The sequence below is a fragment of the Chiloscyllium plagiosum genome, unplaced genomic scaffold (genome assembly GCF_037043375.1).
Source record: "Chiloscyllium plagiosum isolate Xiang-an unplaced genomic scaffold, Cpla_swu_hap1 HiC_scaffold_24, whole genome shotgun sequence".
NCBI lineage: Eukaryota > Metazoa > Chordata > Chondrichthyes > Orectolobiformes > Hemiscylliidae > Chiloscyllium > Chiloscyllium plagiosum.
Genome location: NW_028270162.1, coordinates 51,796,456 through 51,820,309, shown reverse-complemented (window position 1 = coordinate 51,820,309; position 23,854 = coordinate 51,796,456). Strand labels below are relative to the sequence as shown.

Sequence of the window (23,854 nt, the reverse complement as noted above, 5' to 3'; positions counted from 1 at the left end):
AAGGCTGGCTCTCTGGTAGAAAACAGAATATGTTTAAATGAATCTTTTTCTGATTGACAGGTCTGGTGAGTGGAGGGATGGAAATGTGTTGCTGGAGAAGCGCAGCAGGTCAGGCAGCATCTAGGGAACAGGAGAATCGACGTTTCGGGCATTAGCCCTTCTTCAGGAATGAGGAAAGTTTGTCCAGCAGGCTAAGATAAAAGATAGGGAGGAGGGACTTGGGGGAGGGGCGTCGGAAATGTGATAGGTGGAAAAAGGTCAAGGTGAGGGTGATAGGACAGATTGGGGTGGGGGCGGAGAGGTCGGGAAGAAGATTGCAGGTTAGGGAGGCGGTGCTGAATTTGATGGATTTGACTGAGACAGGCTGGGGGGAGGGGAAATAAGGAAACTGGTGAAATCCGAGTTCATCCCTTGTGGTTGGAGGGTTCCTAGCCGGAAGATGAGGCGTTCTTCCTCCAACCGTCGTTTCGCTGTGGTCTGACGATGGAGGAGTCCAAAGACCTGCATATCCTTGGTGGAGTGGGAGGGGGAATTGAAATGTTGAGCTACAGGGTGGTTGGGTTGGTTGGTCCGGGTGTCCCAGAGGTGTTCTCTGAAACGCTCGGCAAGTAGGCGGCCTGTCTCCCCAATATAGAGGAGGCCACATCGGGTACAGAGGATGCAATAGATGATATGTGTGGAGGTACAGGTGAATCTGTGGCGGATATGGAAGTTTCCTTTGGGGCCTTGGAGGGAGGTGAGAGGGGAGGTGTGGGCGCAAGTCTTGCACCTCCTGCGGTTGCAGGGGAAGGTGCCGGGAGTGGAGGTTGGGTTGGTGGGGGGTGCCCCACCCCAATCTGTCCTATCACCCTCACCTTGACCTTTTTCCACCTATCACATTTCCGACGCCCCTCCCCCAAGTCCCTCCTCCCTATCTTTTATCTTAGCCTGCTGGACAAACTTTCCTCATTCCTGAAGAAAGGCTAATGCCCGAAACGTCGATTCTCCTGTTCCCTAGATGCTGCCTGACCTGCTGCGCTTCTCCAGCAACACATTTCCATCTCTGATCTCCAGCATCTGCAGACCTCATTTTCTCTTCTGGTGAGTGGAGGGGTCTATGTTTGTGACTCTAATTTTTACAAATTATATCAATGAATTAGATGAGGGGAGCAAAGGCACGTTAACTAAATTTGTGGATGAACAAAAATAGGTTGAAAAGCATGTTGTGAAGATGACATATGGATTTTACATATGGATATAAGTACTTTAAGTGAATATACAATTGTGAAAACATGAAGTTGTTTCTTTAGCGAAAAGAATAAAAACCAGTGTATTACTTCAATGGAGAATGACTGTGGAACTCAGGTGCAGATGGAATTTGATTTTCTAGTGCACCTGTTACAAACAGTGGGCAAAAACAACACATACATAAAGAAAGATGATGTTTTTTTTTAAATGTTACAATTTGAATATAAAATTAACAGAAAGTGCTGGAGACATTCAGTAGGTCTGATAACTCTGTTTGCTCTCCACAGATGTTATGATAATGATGAACCCTTTGAAGGATCACTGAACTTGAAGCGTAAACTCTGTTTTCCTCTCCATAAAATGCTGCCAACCCCACTTCACCATCCTGCCTCTGCCACCCGCTTTATCTGCAGATCTCCCTATACCCATTCCCAGTCCTGAAGAAGGGTTACACCTGAAACATCGACTTCTCCACCTCCAGATGTGGCCTGGCTTGCTGTGTCCTCCTAGCCTCCTGCCTGTCTACTGCTGAGTTTCCCAGGGTCTACCCTTCTCGGACAGAGAATTTCTTTTCTCTCTCAAAGGTTTGTGCAACTTTGGAACTCTCTCTTGCTTCAGGAGGTGAAGAAAGCAGGAAGTGGGGGAAGCCATTGAGTTGTTATAAGACAAAGGTGGATAGATTCTTAGCAGGCAGGTGAATAAATGGTTATTGGGGTTGATAGGAATGCAGAATTCAATACACAAACAGATCAACCATGATACTTTTGAATGGCAGAACAGATCCGAGAGTCAAATTGCCTATTTCTGCTCCTACATGGTATATTCATACAATTTTACCAGTAATCAGTTTTCAGCCAGGATCTTTTGACTTTTCTTACCCGACAGACAAAGCACTCTGGGTGCCACAGTGAATTGAGGGCTGAGATATAGTTTTCCAGAATAGCCCGTGCACAGCCACCACACTTAGGGGCAAACATATCAAAGTAATCTTTGCGACAATAGGCCTTTCCATCTTTTTCATGGAATCCTGCATTCAAAAGAAAGAAGCATTTGAGACAATCTCAGTTTCACATTATAACCTAATAAAATTTTCAATGATATTCTTACTGTTCTTGAAGCCACACAAATTAAAACTATAATTGCATAGTATGTCTTCATAAAATTTCCTATTGTGAGCTAGAACTAATGGAAGATGCATCTAGTAAAAATCCCCAAATCCAAGTGCAATGCTCTGAAAATATGATAAGAAATTAGTATTTTTGTGCAGTTACAGAAGGTAAATACCAGGAGTTAATACTAAATAAAGTAACATACAGGATAATGCCACTATCACTCCCAAGATAAGTGCATCACTAGACTAATGCTTCAAAGATATTCTTGACTGCCCTTTCCATTCTAAAGATATAACTGCACTGAAGTGGAAAGTGTTGTTGCTTGATTTGTTTTTAGTCTTCAAGCATCACTTAAATTTCAGTGGAAAAGAGATACAATATGAACTGTAATTTGAGATTATAAAAAATGATATTTTTATTTAAATTTTCCTCAATAAAATGAGAGCTTCGCAAAATTTCAGATCAGTCTGATCAAATGGAGTAAATGATTGGAATGAGAATATTTTCCTCCTTTTATGATTTGCAGCAAAATTATCTGCTATTTATAATCACATGTTCATATTTACAATTTCCCTCAAAATAAAAGAAATTTTCCAATCTAAACAAGTTAACATGCATTAAATTCCACACTCTTGGGAACTGTTCAGCACAAGAAAGTGATATTTGCTCATGTTTTCTCCATTATGAAAGCATCTGACTCAGGCAGGAATGAAAAAAATCACCCAAAACTATTTTCAAACAGTATTATTATTGTCAAGCTTCATCTGTGTGAAAATTAATCTCTCCTGGGCTGCAGACTGTGACTGAGAATGTGATACATTAGAGGATAAAATGTAAACTGCAGTGTTATTTGATACTGACAAACACAGCAGAGATTAGCCTGGTTCCATATGATGATATTTAAATGAAGCAAAAGCATTTGTTTCTGTTTTATTGGTAATCACAGGTCAGTTTTTAAAAATGATTCTCCTACCTATAAAAGAATGAGAGGCTGAAATAACTAACTTTTCTTAACATAAAAAAGTAGAATCATCATAGGTTAGAATTATATTTATTGCCACATGTTTAAAAATACAGTGAAAAGTGTTTTTTGCACGTTATTCACCAAGTGTCACCATGCTCCGGCGCCATCTTGACACACTGAATATAATGCAATACTTTACTACAATAGAGTTCATCTTTCTCTCTTCTTGTTCATCCTCTGCTGTTCCTCCAGTTGCTGCTTGACATCAGACAGACTCTCTAAAACGGGCTCTGAGGTCTCTGTAAGGCCTCCACTACTGCCGCTCCTTCGTCCACCCTTTCCAAGCTGAGCCATGGGCCTGGGGGTGTGCATTTTCATACATCCTCCCCATTTGATGCTCCTCTATGCTCTGCCACCGGTCATCAGGGTCCTGCACGCTCCCTTTCACTGATGCTTCTGCTCCTCCAGACACCTGGGCCTAGCTGCAAGTCTGGGCTGGCGGAGTCAGCCTGAGACCTGCTGGGAAGGGGGTTGGGAAGGAGCCGTGTCCAGCTTGTCCTGGCATTGCTGCCACTATGGCCACCACCAGCCGGAGGTGGATGAGTCCCAGGCTCAGCTGAGCTACTCTGCCACCATCCTGGAGTTAATCTTAGAGCTCGGCCAAGTGGAACTGAACAGGAATAAAGAGTGATACAAACTGAATGAGGAAAGAAGGAGAGATTTACAAGCAAGCTATTTTTGTATAATAATTTAGATTAGCAGGAAAACCCCTCCATTAGAATTCTCAGGAAATAAACGATTTACTAATGGTCTACATGAAAAATAAACCTGTGCATGTGCCTGCCAATTTTCACAACAATCATTAACTCCACATTAATTAGAAATCTTAAATCAAGGAAATATTTGATTGGCAGTTGGCAAATCTATGCAGATCGATTTAGTAATTGGCAACGTTTAAGAAATATTCTGGGGGGATCCAAGATGGTGGCGACTCAGCATGTCTGAGTCTATAGTGCTCCTCCCAAGACCTAGGCAAAGTGGGCCACCCTCCTCCACCACACTCACCAAATCATTTAAAAATAGTTTTTACTTAATGTAATTAGCGGTTTAGTACTAAATTTAAACAGTTCAGTCTCCTGAAAAAAATGACGAGGGGGAAAGGCGCCCGCAGTTCTCAGCAGGCAGGAGCCCCTCCCCCACCACAGCAAAGGTGTCTGCAGCCGACCCGGGGGACTTACCTACGGTGGCGAGCCTCACGGAAATAATCTCGAAACTCGATGCGAAGATCAATGCTCTCATAGAAGAGTCCCAAAGTCAGTGGAATTCATTCTCGGCCGTGCTACAAAAGCATGGCCAAGACATCGAAGAAATCGAATGCCGAGTCGGAGGGGTGGAGCTAAAAGCCACGACCTCCGAGGCCATTGCAGAATTGGCCGTGGATTGGGTCCGGACTCTTGAGCAGCAAGTCCGAACCTTAGAGAATCACAACCTTGAAAATTGAGGTAGTCGAAAAAATATTTGTTTGCTGGGCCTTCCCGAATGGGAAGAAGGCCAGCTTACAAGGTTCCTTGAACAGTGGCTTCTGCAGTTATTGAATCTGGAGCCTGGATCAGGCCAGGTAAGGGTGGAATGGGCCTACCGGGTTGCAATGCGCGGGCCCGGCTCGAACCAGCGCCCCTGCCCGGTCCTGTTCCGGCTGCACAGCTATAAGGTGAGGCAGATGCTCTTGGAAGCCTCCAGAAATCTTGGGAAAGATCCCCAAGCCATGACTTATAAAGGATCCAAGATTATGTTATTTCATAATCCAGCTTTGGTCTGAAAGAAGGCGGCGTTTGATGAAGCAAAGAAGCGTTTAAGGGATTTAAACATTCAATACTCCTTGCGCTACCCAGCTACACTACGCTTTAGCCATGAAGAGTCCGTATATAACTTTGGATCACCGGAGAAGGCCAAGGAACTTCTGGACTCTTTTAGACAAATTATAAGAGCTAATTGATGTTATTTTGCCCTACCCCCACCCCGGTTTACCCACCCTTTTTTTTTCCTTTTATTATCTTACTGTTTAATATTATCTCTGGGGGGTGGGAAGAAGGGTTTATTTATATGGGGGGGGGGGGGGGAAGGTGGCTACCTTATCTTATTTTATCTTTGTCCTTGGGAGCGGGGTTGTTTTTCCCTGTTATTTTGTATTAATATATTTAATTATTATTTGCTGAGACTATAATTTTATAGTCATATATGTTCATATATGGTATTAACAGTACCAAATATATCCAGGTGTTGGTGTGGGTGGGGGATAGGGTACTCACCGTTAGTTCTAGTTCAGTAGTGTACTTGAATTTTCTTTATCCTATCGTGGGGTGCCTGGGTCAAGGGTGGGGCACTGGTTGGGAGAGGTTATGATGGGTTTTTTGGAAAGTAAGCGATGCCCACAGGGAATAAGGGGGAAGATCTCCATTTAAATACGTTTTATACTTTTTTTACTATTTAGAAATAGTTTTTTTTATTATATTGATCTGAATGTACTAAAGAGCTTTTATTTTTGTGAATTTTATATGCTCTATGCTCGGGATGTTTTGGATAAATACGGGTTTTGTTGTGATCTGATGTTAACACATTCCACACTGCTCAATTTATGTATTATCCGTTGGATTTTTTTTTCTCTTCTCTTGAATAATGTAAGAATTTTAATGATACACTCTGCTTAGTTGTAAGTTAGATGAATAGTTAGTTGAGTTTTGTCTTTTTTTTCTCTCTTGGTATTTCTTTTTTCTTGTTTATTAGATTTTGGCTATCATTTATTTAAGATTTAACTGTATATCAATGTTTATACTTGGGTTTTTTTTAGTTTTCTTTTGTAAACTTGTTAAAACATGTAAAAATTTTCAATAAAAATATCTTAAAAAAAAAAAGAAATATTCTGAGGGACAGAATTATCTCCATTTGGAGAGGTAAAGATTAATCAAAGATAGTCAGCATGTTTTGTCAGGGGGGAAATTATATCTAACAAATTTTATTGAATTTTGTGTGGAGGGGACTGTGTATGTAGACAAGGATAGGCATTTGATGTAGCCTACTTAAACTTCAGTAAGGCTTTTAACAAGGCCTCACCTGGTAGCTGGTTAAAAAAATAAGAAGCCATGAGATTCAGGGTAATTTAGCAAATTCAATTCAAATAGACTTAGTGGGAGAAAACAGTGGGTGACAGTCAAAGGGTTTTTTTTCTAACTGAAAGCCCGTGTCTGCTATCGTATCGCAGAGTTCTGTGCTGGGTCCTGTGCTGTTAATTGTATACATTAATGATCCAGTCATGAATGTAGGATGTCTGATCAGTAAGTTTGCAGATGACATGAAAATTGGTGGTGGCGTAAATATTGCGGAGGAAAGCCTTAGTCTACAGGACAGTATGGACAAGTTGGTCTGATGGGCTGAATAGTGGTAAATTGAACTTAATTGTGAAGAATGTGAAGTGATGCATCTGGGACGACTAACAAGGCAAGAAAATATACAATACATGGCAGGATTCTGGAAAGTACAAAGGATCAGAGGAACCTTGGTGTGCAAGTTCATAGATCCTTGAAGGCTGCAGCACAGATATAAGGTGATTAAGATGGCATATGAGATACTTGTCTTTATTCGTCAAGGCACTGAATATAACACTAAGGGCGTCATGGTGACTCAGTGGTTAGCACTGCTGCCTCCCAGCGCCAGGGACCCGGGTTTGATTCCCACCTTAGGCCACTTGTCTGTGTGGAGTTTGCACATTATCCCCATGGGTTTCCTCCGGGTGCTCCGGTTTCCTCCCACAATCCAAAAATGTGCAGGTCAGGCGAATTGGCCATGCTAAACTGCCCCTAGTTTAGGTTTATTAGTCAGGGGTAAATGTAGGGGAATGGGTCTGGATGGGTTACTCTTTGGAGGGTCAGTGTGGACTTGCTGGGCTGAAGAGCCTGTTTCCACACGGTAGGCAATCTAATCTAAAGTGATGTGATGTATTGATCAAAAAACTAGATTGCTGCTAAGTTGAAAAAAAAACACAGTATGGAAGTCATAAGGGAGCTCTACATAATATTAGCTAAGTCACAGCTCGAATACTCTGTACAATGCTGACCACCACATTATAGGAAGGATGTAACTGAACTAGAAGGATGCAGAGGAGTTCCGCCAGGATTTTCCTTGGCTGGAGCAATTTGCCTATAGGCTTGGATTGCTTTCTTTAAAGCAGAGAAGGCCGAGGGGGAACATGATTGAAATGTACAAAATTATGAGAGGCATAGGTAGATCGGGAGTAACTTCTCCCTTTATGAGTGTGCTCAATAACCAGGAGGCAGTTTTAAGTTAAGGAACAGGAAGCTTAGAGGGGATTAAGGAATGTTTTTTCCATCTAGAGGATGGTAGACATCTGGAACTTATTGTCTAAAAGGGTGGTGAATGCAGAAACCCTCAAGACATACAAGTTATATTTATATTAGCATTAAGAAGTGCCACAGGACATAACAGTAAGGGCCAAATGCTGGAAAATGGAATTAGTATAGATAGATTACCATTGCAGATACGATAGGCAAAGGACCTTTTAAGTGCTGTAAAAGCTCTATGACTATTTGAAAACCAATAATTGACTTGATTAAATAACGTAATGTGGAATACATTTATCATTCCATAGACTGGATTTCAAAGTATCTTACAACCATTTGGCTAACATTTTGCAGATGCATTCAAATAGAAGTTCACAATGTATATGATTGTATACATTTCCTTGAATACATGTTAAATATCATTCTTATGCTTCAGTTCTTAGCAGAAAAGTTTGAATTATTTAAAAGAAAAAGTTGGTCCAAATAGTCTGAAATTTCTTTGAGCACAGTGTCAGTATGCAAGTTAAATGTGACAAGTAGTTTTCTCATTGGAATCCGTTCTGATTCATTGAAGCATGAATCTGCTGTCTGGCCTGGCCAACACAGAATATGGTTGGCAATGAAGTGACAAAGTTAAACTGATTCTAGAATACATGGTATGTTAGCAGTTATACTACAAGATGCTAACAAAGAATTTAGAATGGTCAAATTGGATGATGCAAAAAGCACACTAGAGTCAGCATTATACCATCTGGTCCAAAGAAGGCTCCGCACTGGGCACAGAAGAAATGTTCAGGATGCCAAGTTTTATCCAGTGCTGTCACCACTTTCTGTAACACAGAAAACAATGAGCAGACATGAGTTAGAACAAAGCCAAATGCATCCACTTTGGATGATACTGCAATGTTACATTGTTCCACTGTCCTCATTCTTCACAAGAAAAACCATAGCTCCAAAGTATTACTTTTCTATCGAGTAGATTTGGCATTACAACATGGGATTGAAATAAATCCATTTCTAAAATCAAAACAAAGATATGTGAGTACTCCTTTCCTGCGTGAATAGTATTTTTGGGGGATACAGAAATAGTTGTTATACTATCGACTTGGAGCTCTGTTTATATTTATCACTTGCAAATGAAATGTCAAGTTATTTATATAGAATTCCTACAGTGCATAAAGAGGCCATTCAGCCCATTGAATCTGCAGCAACCTTCCAAAGAGCATCCCACTCAGACCAAACCCCCCACCCTAACCATGAAAGATCCATCTAGTCTGCGCATCCCTGAAAACTATGGGCAATTTAGCATGGCCAATCCAACTAACCTGCACATCTTTGGACTATGGGAGGAAACCGAATCACCTGGAAGAAACCCACGCAGACACAGGGAGAACGTGCAAACTCCACACCGACAGTCACTCAAAGCTAGAATCAAGCCTGGGTCCCTGGCGCTGTGACGCAGCTGTGTCACTCTCATTTTTCAACCCATTACAAGATTAACTCTTCCATTTTGAATGCATTTGAGATGCTTACATCCAGAATGGGTCCATTGCAGTAGTAACAGCGGGGGGAGAATAGATTGTGATAGTCTTTCTCACAGTATGGCTGTCCATCTCGCTCAAAGAAATTTCGAGAACCAATCTCTTCTTGGCAATGGGTACAGACAAAGTGCTCTGGGTGCCAGGTACGACCCATCGCAGTAACAACCTGACATTGAATAAACAGAATTTAAAATATTTTACAAAAGTGCAACAAACAGTTTCATTAAAATTACACAACATTTGAAATAGTTCAAAGGCATGTACTTGTTCAGACAAAAGATATATCACAAGGAAGCAGATTGCTATACTTCTAGAGAAGGGAATATTACATATTTTTAGAATACAACATTGCTTCTTTTGATGAATGGAACACATCTCAAAATGAATAACTTGACTTTTCACAAATGCTGGTAACCTGTGTAATTCCTGAATTTTTAGATTAGATTAGATTACTTAGTGTGGAAACAGGCCCTTCAGCCCAACAAGTCCACACTGACCTTCGGAAGAGGGATCCACCCAGACCCACTCCTCTACATTTACCCCTTCACCTAACACTACAGGCAATTTAGCGTGGTCAATTCACCTAACCTGCACATGTTTGGACTGTGGGAGGAAACCCACGCAGACACGGGGAGAATGTGCAAACTCCACACAGACAGTTGCCTGAGGCAGGAATTGAACCCAGGTCTCTGGTGCTGTGAGCTAGTAGTGCTAACCACTGTGCCACCATGCCGCCTAACTGTTTTAAACAGATCAGCTGTTTCAAAACACAGTTGCCTTTATATGGATATTACTGGTGCACTGAAAAGACCTGCCAGGGTAGGATATTTTCGAATCAACCTGTCCACAGATGTTATTAAATACCTAGAACAGGTGGGACTTGACCTTGGGTCCCCTGGTTCCAAGGTAGGGGCACTACCAGTGCACAAGAGCCTGACTGTCATGGATACTCTTTAAACAAGACGGCACACAGCGGCATTCAATCCTCTGCCTCATCCAATATAAAACAGACATCGGTTTCAGCATTGTATTAAAAGCAGCAATGTTGGACTCAAATATCAAACTATTAGTGCCAACCCAGCAACACTGACCATTTATACTGACGTTGCTGGCACATTCCAAATTCTACGCGATCTCCTCACCTGCCCAGCAATAGGTTTCTTGCATGCAGCACACACTCCTTTTGCAACAGTTGCAACTCCCAGCTTATTCAGCCCAACATGCAGTTCATCCAGCATGTTATCGAGCTGACTTCCAGCTTTTTGAGGCCCTGCTACTGTGGAAGAACCACCATGCTTTCCTTTAGATCCTGACTGAGTCATCATCTGTAAACAGAGAAAAAGGCCGAACAAAAGTGGTCATGTTAACTAGTCAATATTTTGCCATACTGCTATCCAACTAATCAGGTGATTTTATTCTGAGGTGCGCTATATCACTGAAATTAATCTTAACCACACATTTTTTAATGATTCATTGTTTATTTTTTAGATACAGCAGCTATCATTCTTCAGAGGAGTTTACTTTAGGAACAATGACAAATGCAAACTTCCCTTTTAATTATTTTAACAAGAGAAGGACCATGACCTTCGTGGCATAGATATCCTTGCAATAATCAAATCTCTCTTTTGCTTTACTATTAAATAGGACAAGCCTTTTGTTATCACTTTGTGCCTGATTGAGGAACCTGGTGTTAAGAGGGAAAGGTCATTGCCACCCATCTTTTCTTACCTCCAACCTTTAGCTCCCCCACCTCTGGCCAGATGTCCTTGGTGGCTGCATTACCAACAGCTGTTACTCCTGAGTAGTACTGATGGCAATGAGGAGCTGTCAGTCTCTGAATGGCTGGCAGCTCTTGATGGGCTGGGCTTGGGGAACTAGCAACCCCAATCCCATGGAAGACGCAATGGGAGCCACTTCAGGCTTTTCTATTAGAACCAATGGGGCATTCCCATTGGGCAAGATCTGACTAAATCTGGCACTGTATTTTACTTAGCAACACACGATGATTTATTTGAGTGGTTAATACATAAACATATAAATGATGCCCCTCACCATAAAATTTATGCTATAATTCCACACAATCAAAATTATGCACAAGGGATATTTAGCCTTGTTAATGCATTTGTAAGTTCATAAAACACTTATCCAGATGCTGAATAGAGAATTGCTGGACTATTCTGTTCAATCAATAAAGGCTATCAATCAAGTACTGCCTGGTATTAAAGTCTTCCTGGGTTTGATTAATTCTATGTCAAAATTTGTTGACATGGTATATCTGAATTTTATTGATCAACCTGGATTGGTCAGCGATGAGCCTTTATGTTTTCGTGCATAAGATGGGAAAAAAAAATTTATATATAGTGTTAAAAATCACACAACACCAGGTTATAGTCCAACAGATTTATTTGGAAACACTAGCTTTCGGAGCACTGCTCCTTCATCAGGTAGTTGACAAATAAACCTGTTGGACTATACCCTGGTGTTGTGTGATTTTTAACTTTGTACACCCCATTCCAATACTGGCATCTCCAATTCATATATTGTACGTCCCATGAATCACAGCCTATAAGATGGATAAAATGTTGACATTAAAATGTGTTTTAAAATGAACCATTCACTCTGAAAATAATAAATTAACATGTTTTAAAACAGGGTCTGAAAAGTTACAAACTGAAAATGCAGGAAGTGCTTCTGAGACACACTGGGTACAGAAAAAGTGTCCTCAGAAAGAGGCTAGACTGATTAAGTATCTTTAGAAGTTCCAGAACGTCCAGCATCAAAGCTGAAGTCTGTAGAATACCTACCTTACTCCCTCATTGCAGCACTTGGATGAAGTTGAACTTGAGGATATAGTCAAAGCAGCCAAAGCGGATGGCAAGAACAGAGTAACCAGAAAATTTCTGATTTAATTTTATATCCATTTAAAAGCTAGAGTTTCTCTCCCCTCCTCCATGCTTGCATTCAGAACACAGATTATAGGAATTGGAACATCATGTTGAGGTTGTACAGGATATTGGTGAGGCCACTTTTGGAGAACTGCGTACAGTTTTGGTTACTCTGCTATCGGAAGGATACTATTAAATTGGAGAGGGTTCAAAAAAGATTTACCAAAATGTTGCTGGCACTAGAGGGTTTATGTTATAATGACTTGTTGCATAGGCTGGGACTTTAGTCACTAAAGCTTAGGAGGTTCAGGGGTGACCTTATAAGTTTATAAAATCATGAGGGGCAAAGATAAAGTGAATAACAAATGTCTTTTCCCTTGGATGGGGGAATCTAAAACAAGGAGGCATATTTTTAAGGTGAGAGGAGAATGACTTAAAAGGAACCTAAGGGGAAACTTTTTCACAGAGGATGGTTCGTATATGGCATGAACTGCCAGAGGAAGTGGTAGATGCAAGTATAGTTTTAATATTTAAAAGACGCTTGGACAGTTAAATGAATAGGAAAGACTTAGAGGAAAATGGACCAAATGCAGGCAAACAGGACTAGTATATTTTGGGAAACTTGATCAGCATGGACGGGTTGGACTGAAGGGTCTGCTTCTGTGCTGTATGACTAAGATGCAATGGCACTTTTCTTCTCTTGCTTGTCACCAACAACTTTTTAAGATGTTGCCTCAATTATGTTAGAGTGACAGACATGTGCTCCATTGACATCCCCCCCAAGTCCCTTGTTACAGCTCAGCACTTTGTCAGTGGACGTCAGACAGACCTGTAATGCACACACCATCAAGAGCTGGAAACCTAATTAGTGAAGAATCTGGCCAAGAAATAACATTACATAAAGACCAAATTTCAGAAGATAGAAGAGGAGGACATGAGTCCTAATCTTTAAGAAGTTCTTACAGGAGAAGTAATCAGCATTTACGTTACCTATACTTCAGTGTTGTACGACAATGAATGAAGTAAGAATCTCACATTTATTAACAGAAGACACATCATAACTCTGTCCCATTCATTAAGCTAGATAGTATAATTTCAGTGATTAACTAAATTACTAAAAAAGTCATCTGATCACTTATTTTACAACATTTTCAAAGATGACTTTGATAAACCTCCTGCTCTATGTACCTAAATTACTTTTATGTCCACTGGCCAATACAATGATTTAATGCATTTCTTGATTTCAAAGGTATGCTATTATATGGCAGGGGTTTCCCAGTTTCCACAGAGCGGTTTAGTAGCTCCAATAAAATAGAGCAACCCAGTCGTTGAAAAGGCAGTGATATCGTCCATTTGTAACATTATTTATTTCTTTCTTTCACTAATCTTCATTGTATTTCTGCATATGTATCAGAATGCAGATAATCCATTTTTCAGTAAATCACAGACACACAGTCATCATCTGCTGTGTGATATCTCAGTATTTTGGAAAGTTATTTTCAGAAAGATACTGGTAGAGATTGAGTCTTGATTAAATGCAAGTAACATTTTGTTGCTGGATGCCTAGCACTTCTTTATTAGATATTTTTCACAGCAAATAACATCAAAGGAATTCCCCAGCCTTCTGTAGAATTACCACCTTTTAACATGCTTAGCTAACTTTCTTCTGATATAACAGCCATGACGTAATGAAAGAATTCAAGTAATCCAACTACAACCAAGTGGAAGTACAATCTCTAACCTGGAGATTGAAATAATTGAAGAGAATTATTCAACTGACATCCAAAAAGCTAGTCATCATTGTTGCAAGCTAATGTCACAAGGATTACCAAATTAAGTGTCAACAATAACACTGATAACCTGTGTTGTAACATTTGACTTAACAGCCCTACACAACTATTAAAAATATTAAATTTAAAAAACTATTATAAAAAGATAATAAATTAAGCTTTGTGGATATTAGTCTGCATTCACTGTTTCTTTTTAAAAATCATGTTCTCGCATATACACACATTTACATTTGGTTTTTGCTGTCGTCCATACATTGAGGGAGGGGCTGGGCGGGGGGGAAGGGCAAATGGATCTGCCCGTACCACAGGATCTCCTTTATGGGATGGAGAATATGGCTTGTTGGTAGCACGGCCTGTGTTGACTGGCTAGAAACGGATCAACAGGAGACAGAAATGGAACAGACAGGATAAAAGAAATTAAAATAAAGCTGCTATAGCAGTATAGAGTGAAAATCAAACATGCAAAATATATTGAAAGAGTCAGTAGTGCATCCGTCACAAAAGGAAATTTTATTTTATGGCCCAGTTAAGCTTCATATTAGCTGGTTATCAATGAAGAGTGCGAACTAGTTTATTAACCAAGCCTGCTAGATTACTCATTCAAGGTAAACAGTGCTGGAAAATGCTGTATATTGCTCCAGTGACAGCATGTAATATTTCTTGGTGTTGACAAGGCATAATACCCCATAAAATGATAGACTTCTGCCCTATCATTTTTTCTAAAAAATTGCATTTTTGTTCATTGAAATGAAAGGAGCTGAATAGGATCTCCTTCTGTCCAATTTTCAGCACACTATGTTTGGATAGAATGTCCTTTGGCTCTTTCCAGCTATGGAGCAATCTATGCCCAAAATATCTGCAATTGTAAGGTGATGCAAAAAAAACCTGGAAGGAAAAACAGCTTCCACCGGAACTAAGTAATGCCAGTTCCAACAAGGTGATACAAGAACTTGAACATGGAACTCAGACCATGCTACTGATAGTGACTATTCACAATGTAATAAATAGCTACTAAATAAACTACCCAACAATCACCAACTTTCATCTTTAGCATGGCTGGATTAAAAAGTATATAATATGCTGTTTAAAATGCAGTGACATTGAAATTTTTTAATCAGTCTACAAAAATTTTGGCTTTCTGTTTAGCTCAAAATATTCTCTCCTAAACAATTTTAATCTTCCTTTAAAGCTTAAGACTGTCCACGATTTGGATACAATTCCCATTTTGAAAAGGCTCTTAGAGTTATAGAGATGCACAGCATGGAAACAGAACCTTCAGTCCAACTCACCCATGCCGACCAGATATCCCAACCCAATTTAGTCCCACCAGCCAGCACCTGGCCCATATCTCTCCAAACCCTTCCTAGTCATATGAGAGAAAGTGAGGGCTGCAGATGCTGGAGATCAGAGCTGAAAATGTGTTGCTGGAAAAGCGCAGCAGGCCAGGCAGCATCCAAGGAACAGGAGAAAGGACGTTTCGGGCATAAGCCCTTCTTCAGGAGGGCTTATGCCCGAAACGTCGATTCTCCTGTTCCTTGGATGCTGCCTGACCTGCTGTGCTTTTCCAGCAACACATTTTCACCCCTTCCTATTCATATACCCATCCAGATGTCTTTTAAATGTTGCAATTGTACTAGCCTCCACACTTTCTCTGGGAGCTCATTCTATACAAGTACCACCCTCTGCGTGAACAACTTACACTAATAAGCTCACGTTTTCCTCAGTGATTTCTCTCACACTCAAACTCTGCTAGCTTTTTTCACTTTCCTCTACCTAATTAATGAATGCATTCTCTTTTGAAACTTCAAAATTTAAACTCCACTATTTAGTAGCTATTTAAACTCCACTGTTTTGTATAGTGCTTTTCCACCTGTGGAGATTTCCATGTAGCAACCATTACATACTACAAAGTCGAAGAGTGTGATGCTAGAAAAGCACAGCCGGTCAGCCAGCATCCGAGGAGTAGGAGAACTGACATTTCGAGCATACACCCTTCATCAAGAATGAGGCTTGTGGCCAGAGGGGGCTGAGAGATAAATGGGAGGGGGTGGAGCTAGGTGAAAGGTAGCTGGCAATGTGATAGGTAGATGAAGGTGGGGGTGATGGTGATAGGTTGGAGAGGAGGGTGGAACGGATAGGTGGAACGGAAGATGGACAGATATCAAAGTTTAAAAGGGCAGTACCGAGTTGGAGGGTTGGATCTGGGATATAGTGGGGGGGGGGGGGGGGGAATGAGGGAACTGGTGAAATCCACATTGATCCCATGTGATTGGAGGGTCCCAAGGGGTTCTTCCTCCAGGAATCAGGTGGTTAGGGTTTGGCAGAGGAGGCGGCCCAGGACTTGCATGTCCTTGGCGGAGTGAGAGAGGTAGTTAAAGTGCTCAGCCACAGGGCAGTGCGGTTGGTTAGTGCATGGTTCCCAGAAACATTCCCTGGGATGTTCCACAAGTTGGCATCCTGTCTCCCCAGTATAGAGGAGACCACATCGGGAGCAATGGACACAGTAGATGACATCTGTGGAAATCAGGTAAATCTCTGTCAGATGTGGAAGGATCCTTTGGGGCCTTGGACGGAAGTAAGGGGGGAGTCGTGGGTGCAGGTTTTGTACTTCTTGCAGTGGTGGGGAAGGTGCCGGGAGTGGAGGGTGGGCTGGTGAAGGGCATGAATGTAACAAGGGAGTCGTGGAGGGAATGGTCTCTCTGGAACACAGATAGGGTTGGGGAGGGAAATATCACCCAGGTGGTGGGGTCCGTTTGAAGGTGGTGGATGATGTGATGTATGCCATCTGGGATGTTCTACGGTAGAACTGGTCCTCTTGGGAGCAGATGCGGCGGAGGCAGAGTAATTAGGAATAAGGCATAGTGTTTTTACAGGAGGCAAGGTGGGAGGAGGTGTAGTCCGTGTTGAGTCGGCTGCCCGCAATGGAGATGGAGGGGTCCAGGGAGGGGAGAGAGGTGTCCAAGATGGTCTAGGTGAACTTGAGGACAGGGCGGAAGGTGTTAATGAAGTTGATGAATCATTCAACCTCCTCATGGGAGCACAAGCTGGCGCCTGCACATTCTTTCACAGGACCCAAGTACTAACATTCTTGGATTATGAATTACACATATCAAGGATTTTGAAACTCAACTGATATCTGAAAATACTTTCTGATTTAATCTAACGCAATACATGACTTTATTAATTTCCTTCAGAAACAAGTTACACAGGCCCACCACCCAACTTGAAATTTCATCTTCACACACAGTGTGAGATACAACTTAATCTGCATCCTGTATTTGCTACTCAGTGTGCATTTCAGAGTTTGTACTCTTAGTTCTACAGAATGACTTATTCAATGTGTGATGTTATTTAGTCAACCTGCCTAGTCACTAGACAGAAATGCAGTTTCTCTGACAGCTGCTTGATTACGCAGACAGTTGTTGGGTTATTCAGGCAGCTGTTATTAAATACAAAAGCCAAGCACTGCAAACACTTGAGATCTGATATAAAAACAGAAAATGCTGGAAATATTTAGCAATTTGGGTCACATCGGGACAGAGAGAAACATTTTAAATCAATGACCAATCAGAACAAGAAAAAACCTGAAACGCTTTGTTTCTCTGCCCACAGATGATGCCGCACCCACTGAATATTTCTAGCACTTTTGTTTTTAGGTTAGCGGTTAGTGAATTGTATTGGAAACAGAGAGCCCAAGAATACTGCAAATTGCATCCAAAAGAATATCTATTTCTAAATAGAATTTAGAAATTTCTAAATGCAGTGGCATTGTGCAGCAATGATTACACGGTTACAGAGCAAGTTTCTTAAACCTGGAACATTTTACAAGGATAGAATAGTTTCCAATTTGAAACTTATTTTAATTACAGTTAGTACAGTATTCAAGCAACGGGGCAGCATTATGCAGACATATTTAAAATCTCAAGTAATTCCTTTGAAAATAGGTTCCATTATCTTCAGCATCCCCTTAATGCTCATATCCAATATTTAATACAGTTCAGCATTGTATATTGAACAGCCAGTAGCTGACTAATCCAGAATCTAGATTTATAATTCAAAGCGCGTGCATAGAATAGAACATGCTGAATTTGAAAAAAATACCCTGCCTTCTCAAAGGATGAAGGTGAAGTGAGTGACAAAGATTCAAAGTTTGCATTCACCTATAAAGAGAAAATGGAAATTGCAATAAATTGGGAAAGGCCAAGTTTACAAATCCCATGAGAATAAAATTTCACCGCCATTCAATTTCTTAACCTTACAGTAACAACTGTCGCTGTTGGCATTGTAAACAGAAAGCACTACAGATGCTGGAGATCATAAACAAACCAGAAATTGCTGGAAAATCTCAGCAGCATCTGTGGAGAGAAATCAGAGTTAATGTTTCAGGTCCAGTAATTGTTCTTCAGTTCTGAGAAAGGGTCACTGGACCCAAAATTTTAACGCTGATGGCATTGTGTCAGTTAAATTTCTGAAATAAGCAATTTAATAATGTATTTATAAATAGAATCTCAATCAAATAATACATTCCTACTACTTATATTTAAAAGTGAAACTTTAAACAGTGATCAATTCTTATACCAAACAATGATTTCAAAAATCAAGGGTGTTTTTTAAGACTCTTAGCCTTCATGTAAGCTAATATGAAAATTCATGTTACTGCTTGAATTCAATAACTTGCATCCTGATGTCACTATGTTACTTCTTACATTTACTGTGACCTTCGGTAAAATGCTAGTAGAGAGTCAATACTAAGAGTCATTTGTTAGTATTATGGCCCCTTTAGTATTAGCTACAAACTTGGCCAATTTGCACATTAGCTTCTGACTGCAAATCATTGATGTGAATTAGAAAATTAGTTGACTCAGTAATAAACAGAGATCAAATGTTATAAAGTGTAGTAACACACTGTACACAATGTTTATTGTTTAGGTAATTTCAAAGTCAAACAAGCAATTTCTTTTTAGTTACTGCCTTGCTCTTCCCCCAACATTTGTACACTTTCTAGCCAACATTGGTAATATTTCGATAATTCTACAAGATCTGGCTGGGAACATGGGATCATAGGAGTAGTAGGCAGTTCAACCCCTCAAGCCTGCTCTGCCACTCTGGCTGATCATCTATCTCAATCCCAATTTCTGCACTATCCCCACATCCCAATAGTAACTGGAAATCTGTGTCCTGAACTTCCTAAATGACTTAACTTCCAGACTGAGTAGACTGCTCAAAGATTCACCCAAACGTAACAAAGTCGCATTTCTAAAAAGATAGAACACTCTAAACTTTATCATCCTAACTACTGCAGCTATCACAGATATAGTAATCTGAATAATACAGACAAGTCACCATCAAAAGTTTTAATGCCTAATTACAATTATAGTATAATGTTCATATGTATAGAATAATTCTAGATATCAGCACATTTCTGAAGCTATATACACATTAAGAAATCAAATTTTATACCTCCAGAGTAAATGAAGTATATTAGAAAGAAAATTAAACTGAAGCTGAACCTTTGAGAAATCTTCATTAATCCAATGATATTAAGAAATATCTGTAATCATGAAAGATAAAATACTTCCATGCCTGTGGTTGAAACTGCAGACTGTCTCCATCACTGCTACTGTCATCGGTCTGACAGGCAATTGACACCATGGCTCTAGTGGGTGTAGATGATTGTGGCTCAACTTGGACAGCAGTGGTCTGGACTACAGGTAGAGAGAAGGAACGTGGATGCCTTTCTTGTATTGAAGTGGACTGTAAAGGGCTTAACGGAGTAGGTGGTAATGTTGAAAGGACAGGTGGCTTCTGATATTCATCAAATGAACTATTCTGCTGAGGTGAAGGCTGAGATTCTGGGAGGATGGAGGTCAATGGGTTAGAAGAAGATTGTTGGGAAGGCAAAGGGAGAGGAGGTGGAGAAGGTACAGTGGGAGGAAGTGAGGATGGCACAGGGGGAGGGGGTGGGGAAGGCAAAGGAGGAAAGGGTGGGGAAGGTACAAAGGGAGGAGACAGCAGAGAAACTTTCGGAAGTTCACTCTTTCTTTTATCTTGTTTGACTGGGGGTGAAGGTGAAACGGAATGGGGTGATGGAGTGGAACCCTTCGAAGAAGGAGGGGGTTCTGGAGTGATTATTATCTGGAGAGAAACACACAGCTTTAGTACCAAGAAATAGATGTAGATTAAGGGATAATTTCATACATTTCAAGCCAATTTGCACCATGCTTCAAGCTTTTTGACAACATGTTTATGAAAAACAGAGCTCCACAGCATTTAACGAATACTGAACATACAACTGGAGTAATGTCTACCATTATATCAGTCATGTTGAGCTGAGTTACGAGCATTTTCTTAAGCAAACAGATCTTAAAGAACCTTCAGCTATGCCACTTGCAAACACAGGTTAGTCTTAGCCTTATAGTAAATATCAAAGACTGAGAAAGGCATGGGTTTGGTAAAAAAATAAATTTCAAACACTACTGAAAACAAGCAACATTGATTAAATTCTTTTGTACTATTTACGACCTGGTTAGCATTAACTAGAAACAACTGAGCTCACAGGAGCGCTACAAAAAAAACATAGAATTAAGAGTTACACGTAGATCACAGTGACAAAAATAAAACTGTACATTAAAACCAAACCTACAAATCTCCCACAAAGAACACTGCAAAGGCAGAAAAGCATGTTCTACAATTTTTTGTACATTTGGCTGGGGAAGTTATCACCGAAAGTTGCTTCAGCCGACACCAAGCACTTACAATTACAGCAATTACATTCATTTGATCCGTGCCTCAGTTGCTTTAGATACTTTCCTCTGGATGGACACCATCACCTCATCCAACTACAGCTAAATACACAACAAAACTAGCAGCTGATCAAGCAGAAAACCCTATACATGGTTGTACAAACAAATGCACAGAAAATTATTGAGTTCATGGCTCAATCAGAATTGCAACAAATTGTTGAGCAGCCCATGCACAAGACAATATCGATTTTCTCAAAGCATCAAACCTGGTTTCATGCATTTCTTTGTAATAATTTTTCATGCATTCTTCTAACTACCTTCTCAACCACATGAGTTCCCTCCTCATGTTTCCTTACAGGTTTTGAAGTGATGACCAACCCCTCAGTAAGCCAGTCATCCACTTTTCTATTCTTGGGCTCCTTCTTTTCGATTCCCAGTCTGCCATGCAGTTCCTCAATAAGCCTATCCTGAGACACGTTCTTATTAAATATAACAGGCCCAAATTTGCGGCGTGGTACCTCCTCTCGATTCATCGGGTGTACATTTGAAGAATGCTTTGTCCTCTCAATAAGAGATTTCATCTGCACCATAGGGAACATTGCACAGTGAAACCACAATCCTGCAAGTTACACAGATACACTCTTCAAACTTAGCACTCATATTCAGTACATTTACCATGTAGCCTTTACATGTTGCCACGTGCAACACTTACCTTGATGTAACAAAACGATCCAAACTCCTACCAAGTTGAAGAAATGGACGTGCACATTTGACAACAATTAAAGCTTTAGCCTTGTAAGCGGCCTAGGCAGAAAGGCTCAAATTTAAATCCTCACGTCTGTGTGCCAATTTCTTGTTTAATTGATTTGATAATAACCAATTCAACCGAATCCAGACAAGGTATGCACAATTTCAACAGAATAATGGTATGGAAACCAGTTCTGAGATTAATGTAAGTGTAGAATCAAATGCATCTCTCAAATCCCACGACAGTGGTCTTTGATGTCATTGTACCTCCTAAGATCTAGTCCTCTTTGTTAAATGCACTGCATACCAGGGTAACTACCTGCCTGGCAAGCCTTCAAGTATAAAACCTACTGGATGATCAAAGAGATGCAAATGATTTTCCATACATTTGAGATATAGTCCATTGTCTGTATCCCACATATGTGGGTGGCACAGAGAGCTCTATCCCAGCTAGGGGACACACAATATTAGACTGACTTTAGTGTTTTTGAGTGTTTGCAATTTGGAAAGTATGGTAAGTAAAGCTCACCTTATTAATACATCCACAAAGCACCCCAATACTAGTAATGTCATTAAAACAAAGTTAGCATTGGCTGTGATAGGAACAATGTTAAGTGCTTTAAGTTCTGCAAAAATATAATGTCTGTTGTCTCACACTATTCTGACCATGCAGAAATTCATGCAACAAATCTCTGTAAAACATTCCACATTTAAACTTTCCGCCTGCCTGACTAGAAGCAGAAATCCGTTCCACTGTCAGTATTTGAACTGGAGGTAAATCAAATTGCTTCTCTTGTGCACTCTCATTGGATCGAAGATGTGGTGAGCAATGATACACACCACTTCGTTCTAGTTCCATCTCTCTTTGTTTTGGTTGCTGCTGTGCTGCCTGCAGTACAGACTTTTCATACGACTTGTTTATGCTGAGTAACTTTGTAGAATCTTTTCCTCCAAGTTTGGATCTATCTGCGATACTGTGTTGATACTGTGGTTTGCTAGTCACCTCCATATTCAAGGTGGAAAGTTCCATCGTATTTGGACACACCGATGCTCTCTCCACTGACACCACCTTCGCTTCAAGGACCTCTTGATTAGTCTCCACATGTTGTTCTGACACAACCTCAGGATACAAGGCCAACAGTTTATCAATAGCTTCATTCATCTCACCAAAATCATTAATCAAGGATGGAGCAATCTCCTGTTGTACAGTGCTTGAGGTCAGTAGTTTGGACACAGGCCTCTCTGTTTCAGCAACATTTGAAGAACTTGATCTAACTCTTTCTTTCACTTCTGTGGTATTCATCTGGCTCCCAGGCTTTTTCTCAGTTTCCACTATCTTCATGTCCCTGAGGCTGGTCTTGCGTGATTCAGAAGATTCTGAAATGAGTGGCATCACTGACAGAGAAACATCAGTGCCTGGTTCTGAAACTGCATCTGCATTAGGTGAACTCACTGAGCAAAAGACAGATGGTTGAAGGTCTAGATGGTTGAGCAATGAAGTGGTAGGATTGGGTAATGTGGAAGCAGATGGGTGCAAAGTGCTTAGGTCCTCATCAATGTGCAGCAGCTCTAGTGGACTGGGTGTTCGTGAAAGTGGTGAGGGCAAAGCTGTGTTATTGAGCATAAATTGGGAATTGCAAGACATGGACATCAACACCCTAGCTGTTGATGGCTTAATGACAGGCTGGGCAGCAGCAGACACTAGCAGGGCATCTGAAGCTGAGGTTTCTTGCTTTTCCTCTGGTTCAACACTTACAGGACTTACAGTACCAGCCTAAATTGAGGAAAGGAGAGCAACAGAAAGAACAGGGGGAGAAAAAGTAAATTGGACAACAATAAAGAAAATGAATGAAGATGATTTTAATGATACACTCCTGCCCTTACCTGTCCCCTGCTGAAAGACATCACATTACACTCAACCTGTGACAACTCCAAGACACCCAAAGTCCCATCTGTCCTTCTAATGGTTCACCTTGCAGTGAGTTCCCCAGTATTTTATATGCCATTTATTCCTCAACACATCAAGCATGTCATACGTTGCATGTCTCAAATTCCATTTATTCCCCCAATATTTTGTGCCCTATCTGAAAATTATATTGGCTACATACCTCACATCTGACCTTTATATGTCTGTGTCCTCCCCATGGTTCACGCTCCACCCCACAAAACAGAATAAAACACAATACTGTCTCCACAACACTACTTCTTATGCCCCTTTTGGTACTGTATTTTCCATAAATCTCATACAATCCATTTCTCTAATCCTGGGTGCCATCTCTTTCCTACAAGTGTACCTGGAATACTATTATCCAAAACAATTATTCCATGCAAAATGATGTACTGAATGATTATTGTCATAATCTACAGATTAGATTAGTAGATAGTTCAAGGATAAATCAATTCAAATTCTTCCAAATTCATCCAACATATATCTTCCAATAATACTAACTTGCAGGCTTCTCAAAAAAAAGTTACAACCCTCTAAACCAA

The 23,854-nt window shown here is 40.5% G+C and overlaps 1 protein-coding gene across 7 annotated transcripts in view; it reads right to left on the bottom strand.

Annotated features, from left to right (window-relative positions):
• The window catches only part of LOC122562805 (paxillin-like), a 166,092-nt gene that overhangs the window by 4,901 nt on the left and 137,337 nt on the right, over positions 1-23,854 (bottom strand). For 4 of the 7 annotated variants that reach the window (XM_088000171.1, XM_088000169.1, XM_043716033.2 and 1 more), the window contains exons 8-16: positions 22,092-23,138; positions 20,935-21,198; positions 19,458-20,009; positions 17,981-18,034; positions 14,097-14,240; positions 10,342-10,524; positions 9,192-9,365; positions 8,407-8,488; positions 2,106-2,254 (exon numbers count right to left, since the gene is read on the bottom strand). In XM_088000171.1, coding sequence (XP_087856297.1) covers positions 2,106-2,254; positions 8,407-8,488; positions 9,192-9,365; positions 10,342-10,524; positions 14,097-14,240; positions 17,981-18,034; positions 19,458-20,009; positions 20,935-21,198; positions 22,092-23,138 — 2,649 coding nt within the window. The remainder of the gene's footprint in view (positions 1-2,105; positions 2,255-8,406; positions 8,489-9,191; positions 9,366-10,341; positions 10,525-14,096; positions 14,241-17,980; positions 18,035-19,457; positions 20,010-20,934; positions 21,199-22,091; positions 23,139-23,854) is intronic. The other 3 variants (XM_088000170.1, XM_088000172.1, XM_088000173.1) reach the window with 3 other exon arrangements.